This window comes from Aythya ferina, assembly GCF_964211825.1.
Source record: "Aythya ferina genome assembly, chromosome: 3".
Classification (NCBI taxonomy): Eukaryota; Metazoa; Chordata; class Aves; order Anseriformes; family Anatidae; genus Aythya; species Aythya ferina.
Genome location: NC_140298.1, coordinates 49,619,701 through 49,638,276, shown reverse-complemented (window position 1 = coordinate 49,638,276; position 18,576 = coordinate 49,619,701). Strand labels below are relative to the sequence as shown.

The 18,576-nt window shown below is 38.1% G+C and overlaps 1 protein-coding gene across 4 annotated transcripts in view; it reads right to left on the bottom strand.

Moving 5' to 3' along the window:
* The window catches only part of UTRN (utrophin), a 366,839-nt gene that overhangs the window by 37,400 nt on the left and 310,863 nt on the right, over window positions 1–18,576 (bottom strand). For all 4 annotated transcript variants that reach the window (XM_084513507.1, XM_084513506.1, XM_084513508.1 and 1 more), the window contains 3 exons: window positions 18,229–18,430; window positions 10,836–10,921; window positions 2,190–2,347 (listed from right to left, as the gene is read on the bottom strand). In XM_084513507.1, the coding sequence (XP_084369633.1) occupies window positions 2,190–2,347; window positions 10,836–10,921; window positions 18,229–18,430 (446 nt within the window). The remainder of the gene's footprint in view (window positions 1–2,189; window positions 2,348–10,835; window positions 10,922–18,228; window positions 18,431–18,576) is intronic.

Below are 18,576 nucleotides of genomic sequence, written 5' to 3'. Positions count from 1 at the left end.
AAACAAGTTAAGTTAGCCAGTAAGAACAGATAGGTCTAAACAGCTGTGATAGAGGAGACAGATGGTAATAAAGATGGAGCAGTCCACGATAAAGCCATCTTTGAATTGAAAGGACTTGAGAAAGAATAAGGGAAGTGCTAAAGGGAAGTACCTTCTGCATTTCAGACATGGTTTTCTTTTGAGTTAAGACTGATGCCAGACTGCTAAAAGTCAGTACTGCTTGTGAGGGTCTAGTAACTGTCTTAAGGCTCACGAGAAATTTTTAATTGGATTCTGAGCCCATGATATTCTTACCAGTTAGCATGTTAAACACACAAATAAATAGAGATAAATAAACAGAGGAAAATAAATCTGCCACTTTATAGGCAATCACTGCAAGAAATCGACAGAGTGGAAATATTAACATGACTGTTTTAAGAAGCAAATAAACATGTTTCCATTCTCTTCAAGTTGTAACTAACAGAAGAGCCAAGCTGTAAAGGAATTACGTTCATCCTATTTGTCAGCAACAAGAACAGGTTGTCCTTCTGAGCCCACAGGAAATAACAGTTTAAAATTTAAAGTGAAAGCTATACTTAAATGGTAACACGTGACAAAAAGCAACATGAGACTTCTTAAACTATTCATACATGTAATCCAAGCCAATTTTTGCTACAAAGATGGAGCTGCAGGGAAGAAAGGAATAACAAGCTTTCCCTACCAGCAAAATACTTGTTTTCACTAGGCTGAGATAGCTCTGACATCCCGTTGCATACTTTGTCTATGCTTTCCTAATGACGAGGAGCAGAACTCGAGGCATTCATGTGAGATAAGGGATGCAACTGGATCGCCAGTATAATCATAATAATACAGTGTATTTAAGCAGTACCTTGGTTAGTGCACCTCACCCATAATTGAACAGCATGGTGGATGGGGCAGATCCTTGAAGAACATAAAAGATCATTCGTCTGTGACAGAAAAGTCTGTCACTAAAAAATTAATTTATTTTAAGTGTGACTTAAACCACTTGAGGATAGTGATGGATGTCAAGCACCATCCCTTATTGCCTGAAGAAGCAATGTTAAAACATCAGAGAAGTTTTACATGGTTAGTTGGTCAAAACAACTTCCATATGTATTGAGCATATTATTCTAGATCTGGATAAATAATTCTTCAATCCCAGCCATCTTAAAGTCCAGAAATGAATTCAGCAAGCTAAGTAAATATGTAGCTTAAAAAAGCTAGCGCAACTGAATTTTTCAAGGTGATGGATGAAAACATAAAAATGTCTATAAAAGAATGGTAAAAGAAAAATGTCCTAGAAGTTCTCTATAACTTTTAATCTGTTGGATTCAATAAAACTACAAATACTGAATTCAGTACTTTTATATATGCCACAGTGAATTTTTAATCAATATATAATTTCTGACAATGCTTAAAGCAGACACTTTCACAGAAGTAATAAACTCCAGCAATATAGTTATCACTACCAAACAGTCAGAGCCTTTGGCATCCCTGACAAATCCTGAGTTAGGTTGTGTTCCATTGCGACATCTTTTTCCTTCTCATTTTCTTTAAACAGACAGACGTTCTGTGCAGCCTCATTAACCCCCTGCATGTAGTACGGACCTGAACAGCAGGCAGTAAGACAGCTTTATTTTATGTTCTGATCTGCTGCATAATGGCTCACGAAACATAAATGACTGTGGTTGAAATTTTGTGCAACTGCAATCTTTTTTTGTCAGAAAAATAATGCTAAATAATATCCTGATGCACAAAGTCAAACATTACTGTCAACATCATTTTCTTGTTCTGTTGAGATCAGATCTTGTTCCAGAACATAAAAGCATGTTGTTCCCACAGTATCATGTTGTTTTGAACACTGCAAAGCAGGATAATTGGCCACTACCATAATTTTTAACATCATTCGAAGCAATCAATATTATCATAAACACAAATAATTATATATTCTTTTTTGCTAAAAAGTGATTTGTTTGATTTTCTCCTAAATGATGAATCAAACTTTCACAGCTACACTTCAACAATAACTTCCCAGTAATTTTAACAACAATTCAGTTGCAGGAGCAAATTCGTTTCTCTTCAAAACTCAATAGATGTTTTGAAATTCCTCTTCCATTTTTATGCCATGTAAAAGTAAGCCTTAATTGCTCAGAGAGAGGTTTTTCCCATGAAGATATGTATCATCTCACCTGTTGGAAGCAGCTGCGCACACTGGGTTCGATGTTACTGCCACCAAAAGCTGCCACCTCCCCAAGCTGCCGTGGGATCTGGATAGCATCGTGCAGCAGCAGGCCAAGCTGTCTCTGGTCACACATTTCTGTGGGACCCGCCACTTCGTTGAAGAGATCTGCAACACCAAAAAAAGGCACTAGCTCATTTCATTTTCATTGACATCCCTTTTTATTCAGTAACACCACAGCTTGAGTTTTGCCATTTCTGTAATTCAGATCCAGCTACAGATGACCACTCTCTCATTTACAGTAGTTTACCCTCATCTAATCTTGATTACTTTGACTGTTTTTTCTGGATCTGTAACCATATAAACTAGAAGAGTCAGGTCAAATGAACTAAATCGTACTTAGCTTCTTATGGTAAGATAAATAAGTATCTTGATATTTAAGATAAATAAAAATTAAGAATTATAAAATTCATAAATTAAGATAAATATCCTCCTGACAAATTTGTACATTAAACTAGGACCTATCACAGTTCTTTTTTTATCCATGAACAGCTATATGACAAAATAAACCAACATAAAACCAGGATAGCTTTTTGTGCCAATTCATCATCACTTCATTTTTCCCCTAGTATTTATGAAGTTTTCTATGTTATCACAAGGGAAGAAAAAAAAATAAAAGATTTTTCAGAAATCCCTACTTCATGCCAAAATCTATGCTTTCCTTAGGTTGGCTGGAGACAGACATGTTTGCTGCGAACTGAGACTGGAAATGAGCACAAGTCACAGCTGGCAGCGTGAAATAGCTTAAAGCAAGAGCACCAGCCAGCCAGCCAGAAACACAACTCGTCCTTAACAGGAATCACATTTGCTTCCTGGATAACCACATCTGTTCCCATGCACTTTCCTTTTACTGATTTCCTAAGGTACATGTCGAGCCCTGCAGCATAAATGCAGGCTCTGGGATGACTGTAACAACAGAAAAATTTGAGGCTGAAAGGATCAAGAAATTGTTCCCAACACAGACACTTACTGGGAAGAAAGACACTGCTTGTTCCTGCTTAAGAGTCACAGTAAACTATTGAATTAATAAGCCTAACTGCAGTACAGAAAATATTTCTTAAAGTAGTGCATTTACAGATTCCTTTGATTTTTGAAATATATTTGTAATTGTTAAAATTTCCAGCAAGATATTTTTAACACATTTCTCCCAACAATCCTTTATTTATGAACTTTGTGGTGTTGTACATTGATATTTAGTCACACGATTAATCTCTCCTGAAAATATATTGAACACTGAATTAATCTCTTAGAAATAGCTTTAAATTCAGTGGATGGTGTAAGTTACAAAAGAAACCGTAGTAGATTTACACTATTCCCCTACTACTTATGTTTCCTACCAGAATGACTGGTAATAGATTAGAAATAAAAGAAATTTGAAAATTCAGTCTGACTGCACTTGTGATTGAGAAACAGAGCAGCTTTCTTCAGAAACATTCAAGAGAAACTCTTTTATTACACTCTGCAAATTGTTTTGCCCTTCATTTGGAGTAACTGTCAAGCTTTGTCAGCATGCCTCAGAAAGACAGCTCATACCTTTTCTCATGACAAAGGGAGCTGAGGCAGAAGAGAAGACTTTCACAAAACATAAATCCAGATGAGTGAATGATTATTTTTTTTTTAGAGTTTCTTGTGTTTTTCTTGCCTACTCAAACAGATGCTGCAGCATCTTCAGCACTTAGCAGTGAGACAAAGCCCATGGATGACAGCACCGACAGAACAAGTACTGCCCTGCTGCAGGCTCACCTTGGCAATCCCAAATCCCAGCTAGTTTTTTCACTTGCAGTTGGAATAGTTTTCCAGTATCTGAGTCCATTTCAAAAACAAAATAGATAGGGTAAAGAACACCCGTTTGATTTTTTCTGCTTTTATCAATCTAGAGTGGAAATGGGCGCTACAAGAACGATTCACTCACTACTGTAGCTGGGAGGAGGATGAAGTACTTCCCCAAGCCCTAAAGCATCAGTTGACTGGGGAGCTGATAAATAGAAGAAAAATGATGTGTCAGGAGAGAAAAGGGGGAGAGTGATCAGCTAGGGCTGATGCAAGTAGGAAATCAGCAAATACACTGGAGAGCTCAAAATCCTCTAAAACAGCCTACTTAACCAAAACAAACAAAAAAATAAATAAAAATAAAAAATAATACCACAACTAAAGCTTCACACTGGAAGCTGCACCATAACCACTGAATGTTGAAGTGCACAGGGGTTATTGGATGATAAATCCCCTCCTCCCCAAATCCTCAATGAAATTGGTGTGACAACACAGGAGAAGCTCCTTAACTAAAGGCACGAAAAGCCAAAATGTTCTTGCTAGCTGGCCATCCTCCTTAAAGAAACATAGGATCTGTTCCTTAGCAAAGAAAATGTCCCAAGAGCAGCTCTGAAGTGGCAGACATAAGGGAGAAGGGTTCCTTTTAGCTCTGACACGGTGTACTTCATATCCACCAGTGGGGATGGGGATCCTATATGTCACCCACCAGCAATGTCAGAAGCCACAAACTAAGTACTGCTATAAATGGTGTTTGTACATATACACGTACAATATTGTATGAGTTTATATACAAAATACAGTTATCTTAAGTAAAACTGTATATGGGACTAAGACAAGAAGGATTTGGGAAGCAAAAGTAAAGATTATTCAGACTTGAGCCATAGCAAAAAGCAGAAACAAACAAAAAAAAAGACCTGCTTAATCTTAAATTAAATCCAGACTCACATTACTATTTTAAGGATGAAAACCAGCAGGACCCAAACAGCAACTTAGCTGGACAACCTGAAAAAATGTACTTACTGGTTGGTATAGAAGTGGATACTCAAAAATTCAAAAAGTTCATTCAATTCCTACCAAAACAGTAGTAAGATGTCCAACAACACACCTTGTGGCTTTTGCTGAGGTTGTCAAAACATCAAATCATAAACCTAGCCCTGTCAAGTCGAAATCATCCAAGTAGCTGCAAGGAATCTAGTGCAGTCTAAAGCCTTGAAAGTTACACTCAAATATGAATTTAATTAAGAGTATGCAAAAATAGAAAATGTGCCATTGTTTGTTCACATGCATTTTTACAAACAGGATGCACGTGTTACAAACAAGATGCACATCCTTACACAGAATGCACAGGATTGAGCGCACCCTCATTAAGTTTGCGGATGACAACAAGCTGGGAGGAAATGTCAATCTGCTAGAGGGCAGAGGGACCTGGACAGGATGGGTTGATGGATAGAGGCCAATGGGATGAGGTTCAACATGACTAAATGCTGGGTCCTGCACTTTGGCCACAACAATCCCATGCAGTGCTACAGGCTTGAGACAGAGTGGCTGGAAAGCTGTGCAGAGGAAAAGGACCTGGGGGTGTTGGTCAATGCTCACCTGAACATGAGCCGGCAGTGTGCCCAGGTGGCCAAGAAGGCCAACGGCATCTTGGCTGGTATCAGGAATAGTGTAGCCAGCAGGACCAGGGAGGTGATCATCTCCTGTGCTCTGCTCTGGTGAGGCTGTACCTCGAGTACTGTGTTCAGATTTGGGCCCCTCACTACAAGAAGGACATCGAGGCCCTGGAGCATGCCCAGAGCAGAGCTATGAAGCTGGTGTAGGGCCTGGAGCACAAGTCCCGTGAGGAGCAGCTGAGGGAACTGGGGTTGTTTGGTCGGGAGAAGAGGAGGCTCAGGGCAGACCTTATTGCTCTCTGCAGCTACCTGAAAGGAAGGTGTGGGGAGCTGGGGGTCAGCCTCTTCTCATGGGTAACTAGTGATAGGACCAGAGGGAATGGCTTCAAATTGTGCCAGGGGAGGTTCAGGTTGGAAATAAGGAGACATTTCTTCTCAGAAAGAGCAGTCAGGCACTGGGATGGATTGCCCAGGGAAGTAGTGGCATCACTGTCCCAGGGGTGTTCAAGGAAAGGTAACACTTGAATATTAAACTTCTTCATGGTAGAGATTTTCAAGTAGCTCTTCCTTCTTACCACAAATCCTATAGGTTTTGTGCATGAAATTATATAACCCAAAGTCTACATCCTGCAATGTTTTCTATTTCTGTTGCCAGTCTGCCTTTCTGTGTTAAGCATGAGGCCAGGTAAAAGTGAAATGCACACAAATGTATTTCTATATATTACATAGCACTATGACATTTATCTGCCTTTAACATTGAGAAAAAGGGAAGGAAGTTAAAGTTCCTGCTGTCCCTGAGAAAATACACACCTCTGAGATATCATTTGTCTCCTGATTGCATGACCAGTCATAGAATCATCTCTGAATAATCACACATAATTTTAAACTTGTATTATTGGAAGGACTTGCTTACGTGATTGAAAATTTATTTCCTGGAACATGTGGAACACTAAAATTGAGTGGTTCAAATTTTTCCTTTTTTTTTTTTTTTCATTATTCAGAAGGCCTGTGACAATGTATGAACAACTAATGGTAATACAAGCAACAAGCAAATTCTATTTGTTACTGTTTTCTGAATATTTTGGAACAAAACAAATATTGTCCTTGGTCATGCGCTTTCTTTTTATTTATTTTTTCCCCTTCTCTATTTTTAAAGGCTATCTTTATGCTAGTGAATTAAACTGCACTACAGCCTAGGCTCAGGCACCAAAACCCTCTCACCTGTATCATTAAGCTGTTAAAAGTGTACCTGGCACACTCTCGATCAAAGTCAACTAACTCTGAACAAAGTCAACTAACACCCCCAAAATCACCAGGAATGATGTGAAAGTAAGGTCACTCAGGGGTTGTTTCCAATAGGTAACTCCCACTTGTCACCCCATTCTGAAGACTAAAGAGAACACAATATGGAAAAACTCAGATCAGGTCATCAGCTTCACAAACAGAAGGGGCTCTGGACTATTTGCTCTACAACCAGAGATGTAACCAGATCACTGGAACTCAGTTATGTTCACAGGTCCATTTTTATTCACAGGAGCACCCTGGCATGTGCTTGAAGTTAAGCATGATTCCCAGCCAATGCACCAATGACAGGACAAGGGGGAATGGTTTTGAACTAAAAGAGGGGAGGTTTGGACTAGATATTAGGAAGAAATTCTTTACTCAGAGGGTGGTGAGGCACTGGAACAGGTTGCCCAGAGAAAATGTGATGCCCCATCCCTGGAGGTGTTCAAGACCAGGTTAGATGAAGCCCTGGGCAACATGATCTAGCAGCTGGCATCCCTATTCGTGGCATGGGGATTGGAACTGGATGATCTTTAAGGTCCCTTCCAACCTACGTCATTCTATGATTCTGTGATTCACATCTTTAAAAATTTTCTAGAATAAGGCATTCTTTAATCAAGGCTTCAATGTTTCTCCTAAATTAATGGCGCATTTCGTTTTTGTTTTTTTTTTTTTTTTTAAAATTAAAGATTCATTCTCATGTCAACCCTGAAATGCAGCATCTAAAAGAAGCTTAAGAGAAATTTCTCTGGCAAAATGGATTTTAAAATGTCTGAATAGGAAAGATCTACCAATTTTGGAAATAAAGTGTTAGTCAACAATGTGTGACTAACAGTGGCCGTTAAAAACGTAACACAAATAGGAAAAGAAAAATTTGATATTAGAAAAAGAAAAAGGAAAAAAAAAGTTTGATTTCCCCAAAAAGTAAGAGGGAAAGAAGGTTGATTTTATTGATAAACTGAAATTATCCTCCCATTTACATATTATTTCAGAAAACTAATATCTCAGCAGCCCAGAAATTATGTTTCTTCAAGCTGACCCCTGAAAGTCTGATCTCTGAGAAAACACTCAAGCAGATAGCTGGTTAAGCAGTCTGCAAATGTCTGAAGGGTCCATCCAAAAGTTTTTTGAACAAGAAACATGCCTATTTTACAATCAGCTTTCTGAAAATAAATGCCTCTCTAGCACTACAATTTTTAACGTGTGGTTGGCATGGTCTGTGCTCTACAAATGACTCCAACCACAATCTTACAATGATTGCACAGAGAAGCCTGGGACTGTCAAAGACTCAGAAGTACTTAGAAGAGCCATAGCCAAAAAGCAGAAGCAAATGTCAGGAACTGCTCTGAGAAAGGAAAAGTCAGAAGGCAGAAAATTCACATTAAGCATGTGTATTTGGGGTACTGCTCTTCCTTTCAAGTGACTTTTCCTTAATTTCTTGAAAACACTTAACATTTCCATTATATTTTTCACTAGAGGATCTGAAAGCACTCAACAGATATCAACATCTCTCAGCAGTAGATGATTAGTATGGGGTGATAAAAACTGAACAAAAGAGAGAGCTAATACCAAAGGTCAGGCTGTAACACAGGTGATGCCAGAGGACCTAAAATGCTGACTGCATTCCCACCACATGCTCACAATCCATCCATAATATTGTCACTTTCTTCCTTCTCCCAAAAACTTTCTTTCACACTGAGGAAGTATTTTGCTTTGTGGCAATTCCATGGCTCATCAGGAAAGAGACGATAAAGCTAACAATACATTAAAGGTATCAAAGTCTGGCACACTGATCAGAACAGGATTAACAGAAAACTGCATGCATAAATTGACTATTAATTCTCTGCCTTAGGAGACCAAGATACCATTTCAGTTTCAGATGTATTTCAAGTTTAAGTTACGATCATTTGGCACAAAAGTCTCCTGAGACGACTTCTGCATTAATTTTCTAGGATTTTTCACAGCAACCTGCAAGAAAGAGCCAACTCTGTTAACTTGAGCTATGCAGATCTGCTGCCACTTTTATTTTACTGCTAGACACAAAGCAAATACATTAAAGCTAATCCAACTCAGTCATTTCCATCAGTGTCTGTGCTAGGTAACCGTAAGTATACTAACTGATTAATGGCAGCCATTTAAAGAGAGTTTATTCACAGCTGTTTTGTTTGTTTGTTTAATCCTCTTTTGGTAAATTCTGTTATCCACAGCCTAAATCTTATATCGTAGAAACCCTTTTTATTTTGCACTGAGTGGTAAATTACCTTTTGAATTATCATTGCTGAACAAAGGTTTGCCCCCAAGCCCTTTTAGTTATGGACTACTTAATAGATATGCCAAATGACAAAGAAATTAAAATTAAAATTAAAAAAGTAAACTCTAGTTAGGATGCTGAGATACGCCTCAATGCATAAGACACCTGTACTTTTGCTCAATGTTAGTTACCAGGATTACCAGATTACATACAAACATTTATAAGGAAGGCAGAAACTGCTGCAGAGCTCCATAAGTACATGGCAAATACTGTCGCTATACATTTTACATCATTCTCCCGAATGTGTAAAACAATTATTGCAAAGAATAGCAATTTTAAGACTTTGTGCCTAATAGATAACTATCCATCACCTGTGATACTCTTATAAACTGCTTAATCTCTTCTCCTGTATTTGTCATGAGGTTATGCCACATAGCTCCTCAATTCTCTTCTGCTCCTGCAATTACTTTTGTCAAATATTTTCATACTGCTCAGTATTTCTCCAGCTTGTGAGATTATTTAAATCAATCTATTTTAAACTTTCATTGTACAATTCTGGCAGTAAGCACAGGCACTCAAAAATTATCTTCAGAGTTCAAATCATCTTTTTCATAGACCAGAAAATACAATTGCTGGATTTAGGTTTATTTATTTGCTTATCGGACATATCAGACTGTTCCAAGCAACACTGACTTGCTTGATTTTTCCCCCAAAAAACACACACAAAAAGAGGCGTTATATGGTTTGTTTGTTTGCTTTTTTAAATCAGCGTTGAACAGAATTAGTCAAGTAGACCACTACTCTAGCTTTTCTACACAGCTACATTTTCCTTTGTTTTTGGAAGCAGTATAATGCTGTGCAGTATGACAATACAAAACTGACATTGATACTTTCCAGTCAGGATATCAATCCTACTAGGCCAACTGCATCCCAGGCTGCATCAAAAGAGGAGTGGGCAGAAAGTCGAGACAGGTGATTGTCCCCCTCTGCTGCACCCCTGTGAGGCTCCACCTGGAGTGCTGCATCCAGGTCTGGCAGCCCCAGCACAGGAAGGACATGGACCTGTTAGAGTAGGTCCAGAGGAAGGCCATGAAGTTGATCAGAGGATTGGAGCACCTCTCCTAAGATAGGCCAAGGGAGTTGGGGTTGTTCAGCCCAGAGAAGAGAAGGCTCTGAGGAGACCTCAGTGCAAATTTTCAATACTTAAAGGTGGATTATAAAAAAAGATGGGGAGCGACTTTTTGCTTGGACAGATAATAAGGCAAGGGGAATGGTTTTGAACTAAAAGAAGGGAGATTTAGATTAGAGTTCAGGAGGAAGTTCTTCACTCAGAGGGTGGTGAGGCACTGGCATAGGTTGCCCAGAGAGGTTGTAGATGCCCCATCCCTGGAGGTGTTCAAGGCCAGGCTGGATGAAGCTTTGGGCAACCTGATCTAGAGGTTGACATCCCTGCTTATGGCGGGGATTTTGAACTGGATGACCTTTAAGGTCTTTTCCAACCAAAGCCATTAAATGATTCTATGATTATGAAAAGAACAATTATTTTTGCTTACTCATAAGGAAACAGTCTTGCTACAGCACAAGAAGTGTTACATGGCAAATTTAGCAACAATGTACATTATTATTATACAAGACTTCTAATTATATACACCAAGCATTTTAAAAAATACATTCTTACATCTGTACTTCTCTTCCAGAAGACCCTTAGAAAGAGACATCAAGCCAATTTTCAAGGACTGCACTCGAATTTTTCCAGTTCGGCCACTGAAATTATAAAGACAGTACAATGTAATACAGTGGGTTTTTTAGTTCATTTTAATTCAATCTATTCAAAATGCAAAATTATTGATGAGTTCTACTTCAAACATACTGTATAAGTCAAAACAAATTAACACTGCATGTCACATTAAGAATGCTTCCCTTACAAAAAAAATAAAACTTAACTTGCCTACTAAATGGTTTATATGTCAAAACAGTTCATATTACTCTAAAAGGGCTGACATTTAGCTCTTGTAAAACACACAACATGGTTTAAGAATGTGATATTCACAGAAATAATGCACATGAGCATGCAGCAAGAAACCCAGTAGGAAACAGAGACTGCAATATAAAACCAAGTTTTCACATCAAAGGAGTATATTCCACTTCCTTTTTTCCTTCTATGTTTAAAATGTTCTGATATACATGTGCTCCTGTAAACAAACAGCCAACCACATGCAGTAATTAGGTGATGTGCAGTTGTTCTTTCTAAGGAACGTGACTTTAGGGTCATCATGCCCAACGTGTAAAAAAATCCCCAAACGTCTAAAAACATAAATCAAACCTTAAGCAAACTTCAGAACAGGTAAATGGCTATCAAAGCAAGTGATTTTAAACTTGCAAGAAACACTGTTCAAACAGATATGAAAACAATAAAACTGGGGCATATGGAATGGGTCAATTTCAAATTTCAAGATCAGTGCAAGAAGCATACTTGAGATGTAATGATTTCTGTTTTCAAAGCCCAGAAAACACCACACAACTTACCTTCGGATAAGACGCAGCAAACTGTTCATGAGAACAGTAGTTAAATTGTATGCATTTGTACACAACCCCCTGCATTTAAGTTTAGCTGTGTTTTTCTCCAGCAAGTAAGATAATACTAGAATTAATATCACCCCAAACATTAGTTTGGTCTTTTTTGTCATGCAAGGTGATATATCCTTTAATTAATTCTGGTGTGGTTATTAGATATCTCTTTCTGTCCTCCCCATTCAACATATGTTCTGCTGTCTGATTTACTTCACAAATGCTGCACTGAATACAAAATCATTAATCTATTCCTGAGCTCTCCGTAAATTACCTAACCTCCTTACAAATATTAATGCATTTGTCTTCACAACCATCACCTGGTCTTGTGAGTCTAGATGGTATTATCTTCTCTATTCCACAAGTTGGAACAGAAGTACAGAGAAATTATTGCCAAATTAATCAAAAGTGCCTATTACTTTTACTGCCTAGCTTGAAAATCGGGACCCAATTTTCCAGAACGTTATAAAAGTGCCACCTATTTTATACATTCAAGCTTAGCTTCAAATTACCTCTTTCAATCACAGACAAGACATCATTCTGGCATACCCTAACTCGTTAATGGTTCATTTCGCAACCTTGATAATGTTCTTTCACTATTCTTTCCTGTGTATGGTTGTCTGTGCCTTAACTTTGTATTCAAAAGAAAAGCAAAGCAGAGTATTTATTTGGGTTTCACTTAACTCAGAACTGACTAGAGTATTTGTTTATCAAGGGTAGAAGCTCAGGAGAACTCTGCAGCTTAAAGGTCAAGGCATATATGCGGAGGCTTCAAACTTCTCCAGATTTTAGCAGGTTGTTAAAGCGACTGAAAAAAATGCATAAAAAGCATTTCCTTGATAAACTAGAAACAGAATTCAGAAGCCTGAAATACTACATTTTGTTGAAGAGCAGCATGTTTTCCCCATAGTCTTTTTCTTGGAAACAACTAAATATTAGGACTGAAATCCTATATACAGCAAAACAAAAACAGACACCCACAAAAATCCCCCCTCTCCAAAAAAAAAAAAAAAAAATCTAGAAAAAAGCTCCCAACAAATCTACAGACTTTGTAGCACTGACACTTCCAATTCAGTGATTTAAGTTTTTCCAGCTTACAGAGCCACAAAATCACTGATGGACCTCTGAACATCATCTATTTTGATGCCCCTGCTCAGAGCAGGCTAGGGTACAGCAAGTTGCCCAGGACCATGCCCAGTTGGATTTTTGAATCTTCAAGGATGTAGACCCTAACATCTGTCTGGGCAACCCCTGGCACTGTTTGATCACCCTCAAAATACAAAAATATTTTTCTTACGTGTTTAAGCAGAGTCTGTGCTCATTGCCTCCTGTTCTGTCACTGGGCTCCGCTGAGAAAAGCCTGGCTTTACTTTCTCTACTACCCGTAGCAGGTAATTATGCACATAAAAGAGATCCCCCTGAGTCTTTTTTCTAGGCCAAACAGTCACAGCTCTCAGCCTCTCCTCATACATCAGGTATTCCTAGACCTTAATCATCCTCAGGGTCCTTTCAACAGACTCTTTCCAGTACGACCATGTCTCTTTTACTGGGCAGCCCACAATCAGATCCAGTACTTCACAAATGGCCTTACCAGTGCTGAGAGGAAGGATCACCTCCTTCTGCCTGCTTGGCAATGCTCTTCCTAATGAAGCCAAGGAGCCTGGTGGCCTTAGCCACAAGCACATGTTCAAGTTGGTGTTCACCAAGACCTCAAAGGCCTTTTCTGCAAAGCTGCTTTCCAGACAGACGTCCTCAAGCCCGTACTGGTGCGTGGGGTTATTCCTCCCCAAGGGGAGAGCATGACATTTACCTTAGTTGAACTTGGCTCATTCCTTCAGCCTGTCAAGGTCTCTCTGAATCCCACAACTGTCTAGTTGTGCTGTGTATACAAACATCTAAAATCAAGCCCTTACAGTCAAATGGTTTAGGGAAGTTTAAAGCTTGAATTCATACAAAATTTATTGGTTGAGTGTTAAGTGCCAATATACTATTCAGATACACTTTATAGCATTACAAGCAAGCTTGTTATTACAAAGTCAATTGATAAGACCACTTTAGCAGCTCAGATATTTTTCACTTTGATCCTGGTGAAGGAAAATCCAAGCCATTATACGTTTATTAACCAGTTAGAGCAAGTTGCCCATTCTTAGTTAATACAATAATGACAGGCAGTATAAAATGAGACATTATTGACCTCTGATCTGTCTTCAGATAAGAATGGCAAAAATATTATAGCTGTTTGTCACAAGCACTGTTCGTGTTTACTAAAGCCCCTTCAACCCTCTGGATGTATCAGCTCTCCAGCCTCAGTCAATTCAGGGCAAGGATTCATTGCCCTAATAGTGCAACACTGCTATTCCTTTTCCTCAAAGTGGAATTTTTATTTATTTTTTTTTAGTGGGAAAAAGGAGTGGTATGAGACAAGAAGGAGGAGGAAATAATAATAAGAACGTCCTCTTTTTCTAGGTGATTCTATTGAATGTATGTGTGTACGAGGCAGGCTCTGAGCTATGCGTCAGGTGTGATCTACCTGTTGCACCTTCATTTACTACATGTAAGGAGCTGGCAGAGAACCCAGAATTAACTCAACTTTTAAACCTGCCAAAATTTGCATTAAAAAAAAAAAATGCATAATTTCTGTCCAGGTAAGAGGAAGAGTGCCTTGAAGGCATATACCACAGAGAGAACTAGCGTAGTCGGGAATCAGATATCTGTATCCTTTGGCCAAGGAAAAGAGATCATGGTCAGGAGCATGGGAGGGTGTCATGCTGCACAGGTAGAGGCTGGAGAGAGTGAAGCACAATTAAAAACCAACTTTGTTGCATGGCTTGGACTCTCCATCCAAGCACAGAGCAACCGTTCAGCTGTTACAGAAATCCCACACAGCTGCACATAATATTAAGGAACTGCTTTATACAACAAAAAAGGCTCTTACTATCCTAAATACCATAAGCAAATGAGTTTAAAAAAGGGTGAGCAAAAAACGGCTACAGTGTTAGAAGAGAAAGGGAGAATGCCTTTACCCTATGTCTTAGTTAAGAAGATAAGATACTGGAATTAGAGGATACAGAAGAGGAGATGGGGGAAGAATAGATAACAAAAATAACAGAAGCAATAGTCCCATGAAAATCTGAGATATGAAGCATAGCTTGTCATTTCCTTTGCTGAACCTACAAGCAATTGCACTTTACAAAAAAATAAACAACTCACTATACAGGGCATATAATCCCAGCCTCACTACACAGGGCACAAACTGTGTGGAGCACTTGGGAATCACACAATATGGTTCAGCTCTACCCAGCTGGAAGAACATCTCAGCTGCTAAACAGCATACTGCTAAAATCCTAAAAGTAGCATTTTTTCCTCAAAAACCTATGAAATTCAGTAACAGACATTAATGTGGGGTTAAAATGACCTGAAGGTATGTCTTTCCAGGAAAATGAGTTTTGCAAACTCTCCAAAAACTTTCCAGAAATATGCATCTTAACTACTTAATTACAAAGACTTTATTCCTTTCTCTAAACAACATCCTAACTAACTGTTTTATACTGCTTTTCAGCAGCACTGGAGAAAAAAGACTGAAACCTCTCTTGCCACGGTCTACACCATAGTAAAAACAGAGGTCTGTGAAATCTGTAATTTATGAACATATTAATCAGGATATAAATAGTATTATCCTGTTGAATATAAGAGTACCAGGCCTTCATTACCTACAATGTTAGGCAAATATTTTGTAACATTGTGATGGTATAGCCAGACATTAAAATATTAGCACTTTATGTAAGTGTGGAAACAATGTAAACAAAAGGGCAAACAATGACAGGGATAGTTGCACACAGGAAGCATCCAGATGATAAAAACATTGCCAGACAGAGGATAAGATTAAGTATAAGAGATTACAAACAGGAATACACAGTAAGGATGTCAAGAGAATAATCATGTCAAGAGAAGACAAGATAAGCAATATTGAGTCCATATGACACTCCCTGTCAACCCCATACTCCTCAGGGGGTGCAGTACAAGAGCTTGGGAACATCGGGCATTAGCAAGGAAAACTGGAGAAATAAGAAGACGAGCCCCCTTCCATTCTGACTTCTGTTGTCTAAGAGCCTGGTCACATTGATGCTACAACTAAGGACCAACAGGTCCACGGTTATCAGTATGACTTGAGCTCCATGGTGCTGTAAGCTTATATCTAATTCAGAACATCAGGTGTTAAGGACTAATAATTTTTGTACATAGTGATGATGATTAATAAATGAAAGAGCTAACCACTACCAAGAATTCTTCCTTCTGCCACAGTAGTGTTAGTTGCCATGACATGATGTTTCTTGCACTCTGCTACTGACCAAATCTACAAAGACCTCTACAAGAGGCAGCCTCTAAGATCTTTGAGGTTCCCCACAGATGTCTCCCTTTGCTCAGCCAGAGGTATCAGACAGAAGAGCTCACTTTCCTACAGAGGGACATGTCCTTCCTAGAGCATTTCTTACTTCTGTCTGAGACTTTCCAGATGCTCCTAGAGAGCCCTCTATGAATCAAGACATATAAACGCAGCAAATGCAATTCAAGCGCGCACAAAAAGCTCCTAACCATTACCATCAAAACCAGGGCACAAGGTTGGAGCTAACCAAGCAGGTCTCTCATCCGCATCCTCAGTTTTCCGAAGTCTGGGTTTTGCTGAACTTAACATGCAGGTAAGGCCTGGGATATTAACTCCCACAGTGTTCGAATTTGTTACAATATACCTACATTAAGTTGGTGTATTAGTGCAACAATAGATAACGGTTGTAATGCTTCAGGGCAAGACTGGACCATAGAGACTGATCATTGAATACAGCCTTGATGACATAGAAAAGGTTAGTATCATATGCTCTATACCATAGTTATCCTTCCTCTCAAATGTATCCTAACATCACAAAAATCAAGAAAATTTAGAAGCTGAAATACAAGAACTAGATAAGCAATGCAAGAGGTTAAAAGAACAATGCATATAGAAGTTTCTTTATGGACATTGGGTAATAATCATTGAAATGAGTCATCACCTGCAATTAGTACATGTACTATATCTTATATATGACAGACTTTAAAATAACTGAAACAACTAATTTCAAGGGGTGTTAAATTATCCCATTAGTACTGAAAGTTATCAGTCCATTTTTATTGGACATTTTAGACAATTTGACAGTATATAGTCCAGAACAATAATCACCAGCTATAGCTTCTGGATAATTTAAATATAGGTCTGGACAGACGAGCTAATTGATCAACCAATTTATTTCATGGCTCATATTAGAAAAAAGCAAAGCACTTATTTTTACCTTTATTAAATATATATATATATATATATATGCACCAATCAACCCAAGGAGCTTTAAGATCACAAAACATTTTATTGGGCAGATGTTGCTTTCTGGAATAACCTTGGAGTCCTTGAGGAAGTAAAAGTCACTGAGTAAATTAAATGTATCTCCTCTACTGTGCTTGAAGAATGAATCATTCCTGATTTGTCAGAAAATACCAGAACACAACAGGCTTGTCTACTATTTCTAAAAATAAATTGGTTCTTTTTAAGGGACAAAGACACCTGTAGGTAAGTCTGAAGAATTTCCTACTTTGTCATTAATCCGTGAATTGGTAATTAAATCTCAGGTTAATAGCATGCAACTAACAGATGCTTTTTGTAGGCAGTTTAATGATTTGAGACATTGTATACATATAACACCAATGCAATAAACAACAGAAATGCCAAGAGACAAATTAGTTCTTTCCTAAAGGCCAATTAAAAAAAAAAAAGTCTAAAATTGGTGCCTGTTCTCTCAGCATTTCTTTTTTTTTTTTTTTCTTTTCTTGAATGGATTTGATAGGGAAGCAAGGAAACATGCTGTAAAAGGTAATTTTATCACAGAAAACCTTCATCTTCCATTTTTCAAAGTTTGAATGAAGAATAATGTCTTTCATCAGCTTGGAGAATTAACTGCACTAATGTATTCAACTTAATAATCAAGGGGAAATGGGAGCAACAGGAAACACTACTGAAAGAAAAAGGTTTGTTGCTTACTATATGCATTTTTATAAAGAACTGATTAAGCAACTGATTTCTAACTGAAGTTAGGAAGCAAAGATAAGCTGAAGAAAAAATAATGGATAAATGATCAGTCTGAGAAAATAAATAGTAGCTACTTACAAATAAAGTTTTGCTCTCAGGACAGTGTAAGAAATATCTAATTTCAAGACAATGCACTTTACAGGGTCAAAGTTATCAAAAAGTACAACTTTTTAGAAAAGAACTTCTTAAGATTGCATCATTATTTTATTTTTTTTGTCATGAACACTTCCTCTGGAGATCAGCTCAGAAAAATATGTCCGACAATCCCTTAAGGCTAGCATTTTGGGTATGTGACATGTACTAACCTTACCGACTCTGTTTCCATGGTATATACTGTGTTAATACAACATTAAATTTCTGAGGTGCACACCATGAATAGAAACTTGTTACTTACCTATCATACACATTGAGTAGCCAGTTAAGACACATGTCTACACAGAGAGGAACATTAACCATATCTTTGTGTTTCTCTTCAAGTCCACTGTAGATGGTGGTGAGACAGCTGATCACTTCTTGGACGCCAATGAGCTGGTCATTTTGACCCAATTTATGCTGTTTGAAAACTTCACTTGTTGTGTTCAGGTCCAAGAGGTCCACTAACAACAGATAGTTAGAGAAAAAAAGCATGAATACAGAAGCCTGAGCATAGCATTCACAATAATTGTTCACATGCACTGTGTAGTAAACACTGCAGACATTTAGCCAGGAAGTCTCTTTCATTTAGTGGAATTATAGTGAAAAA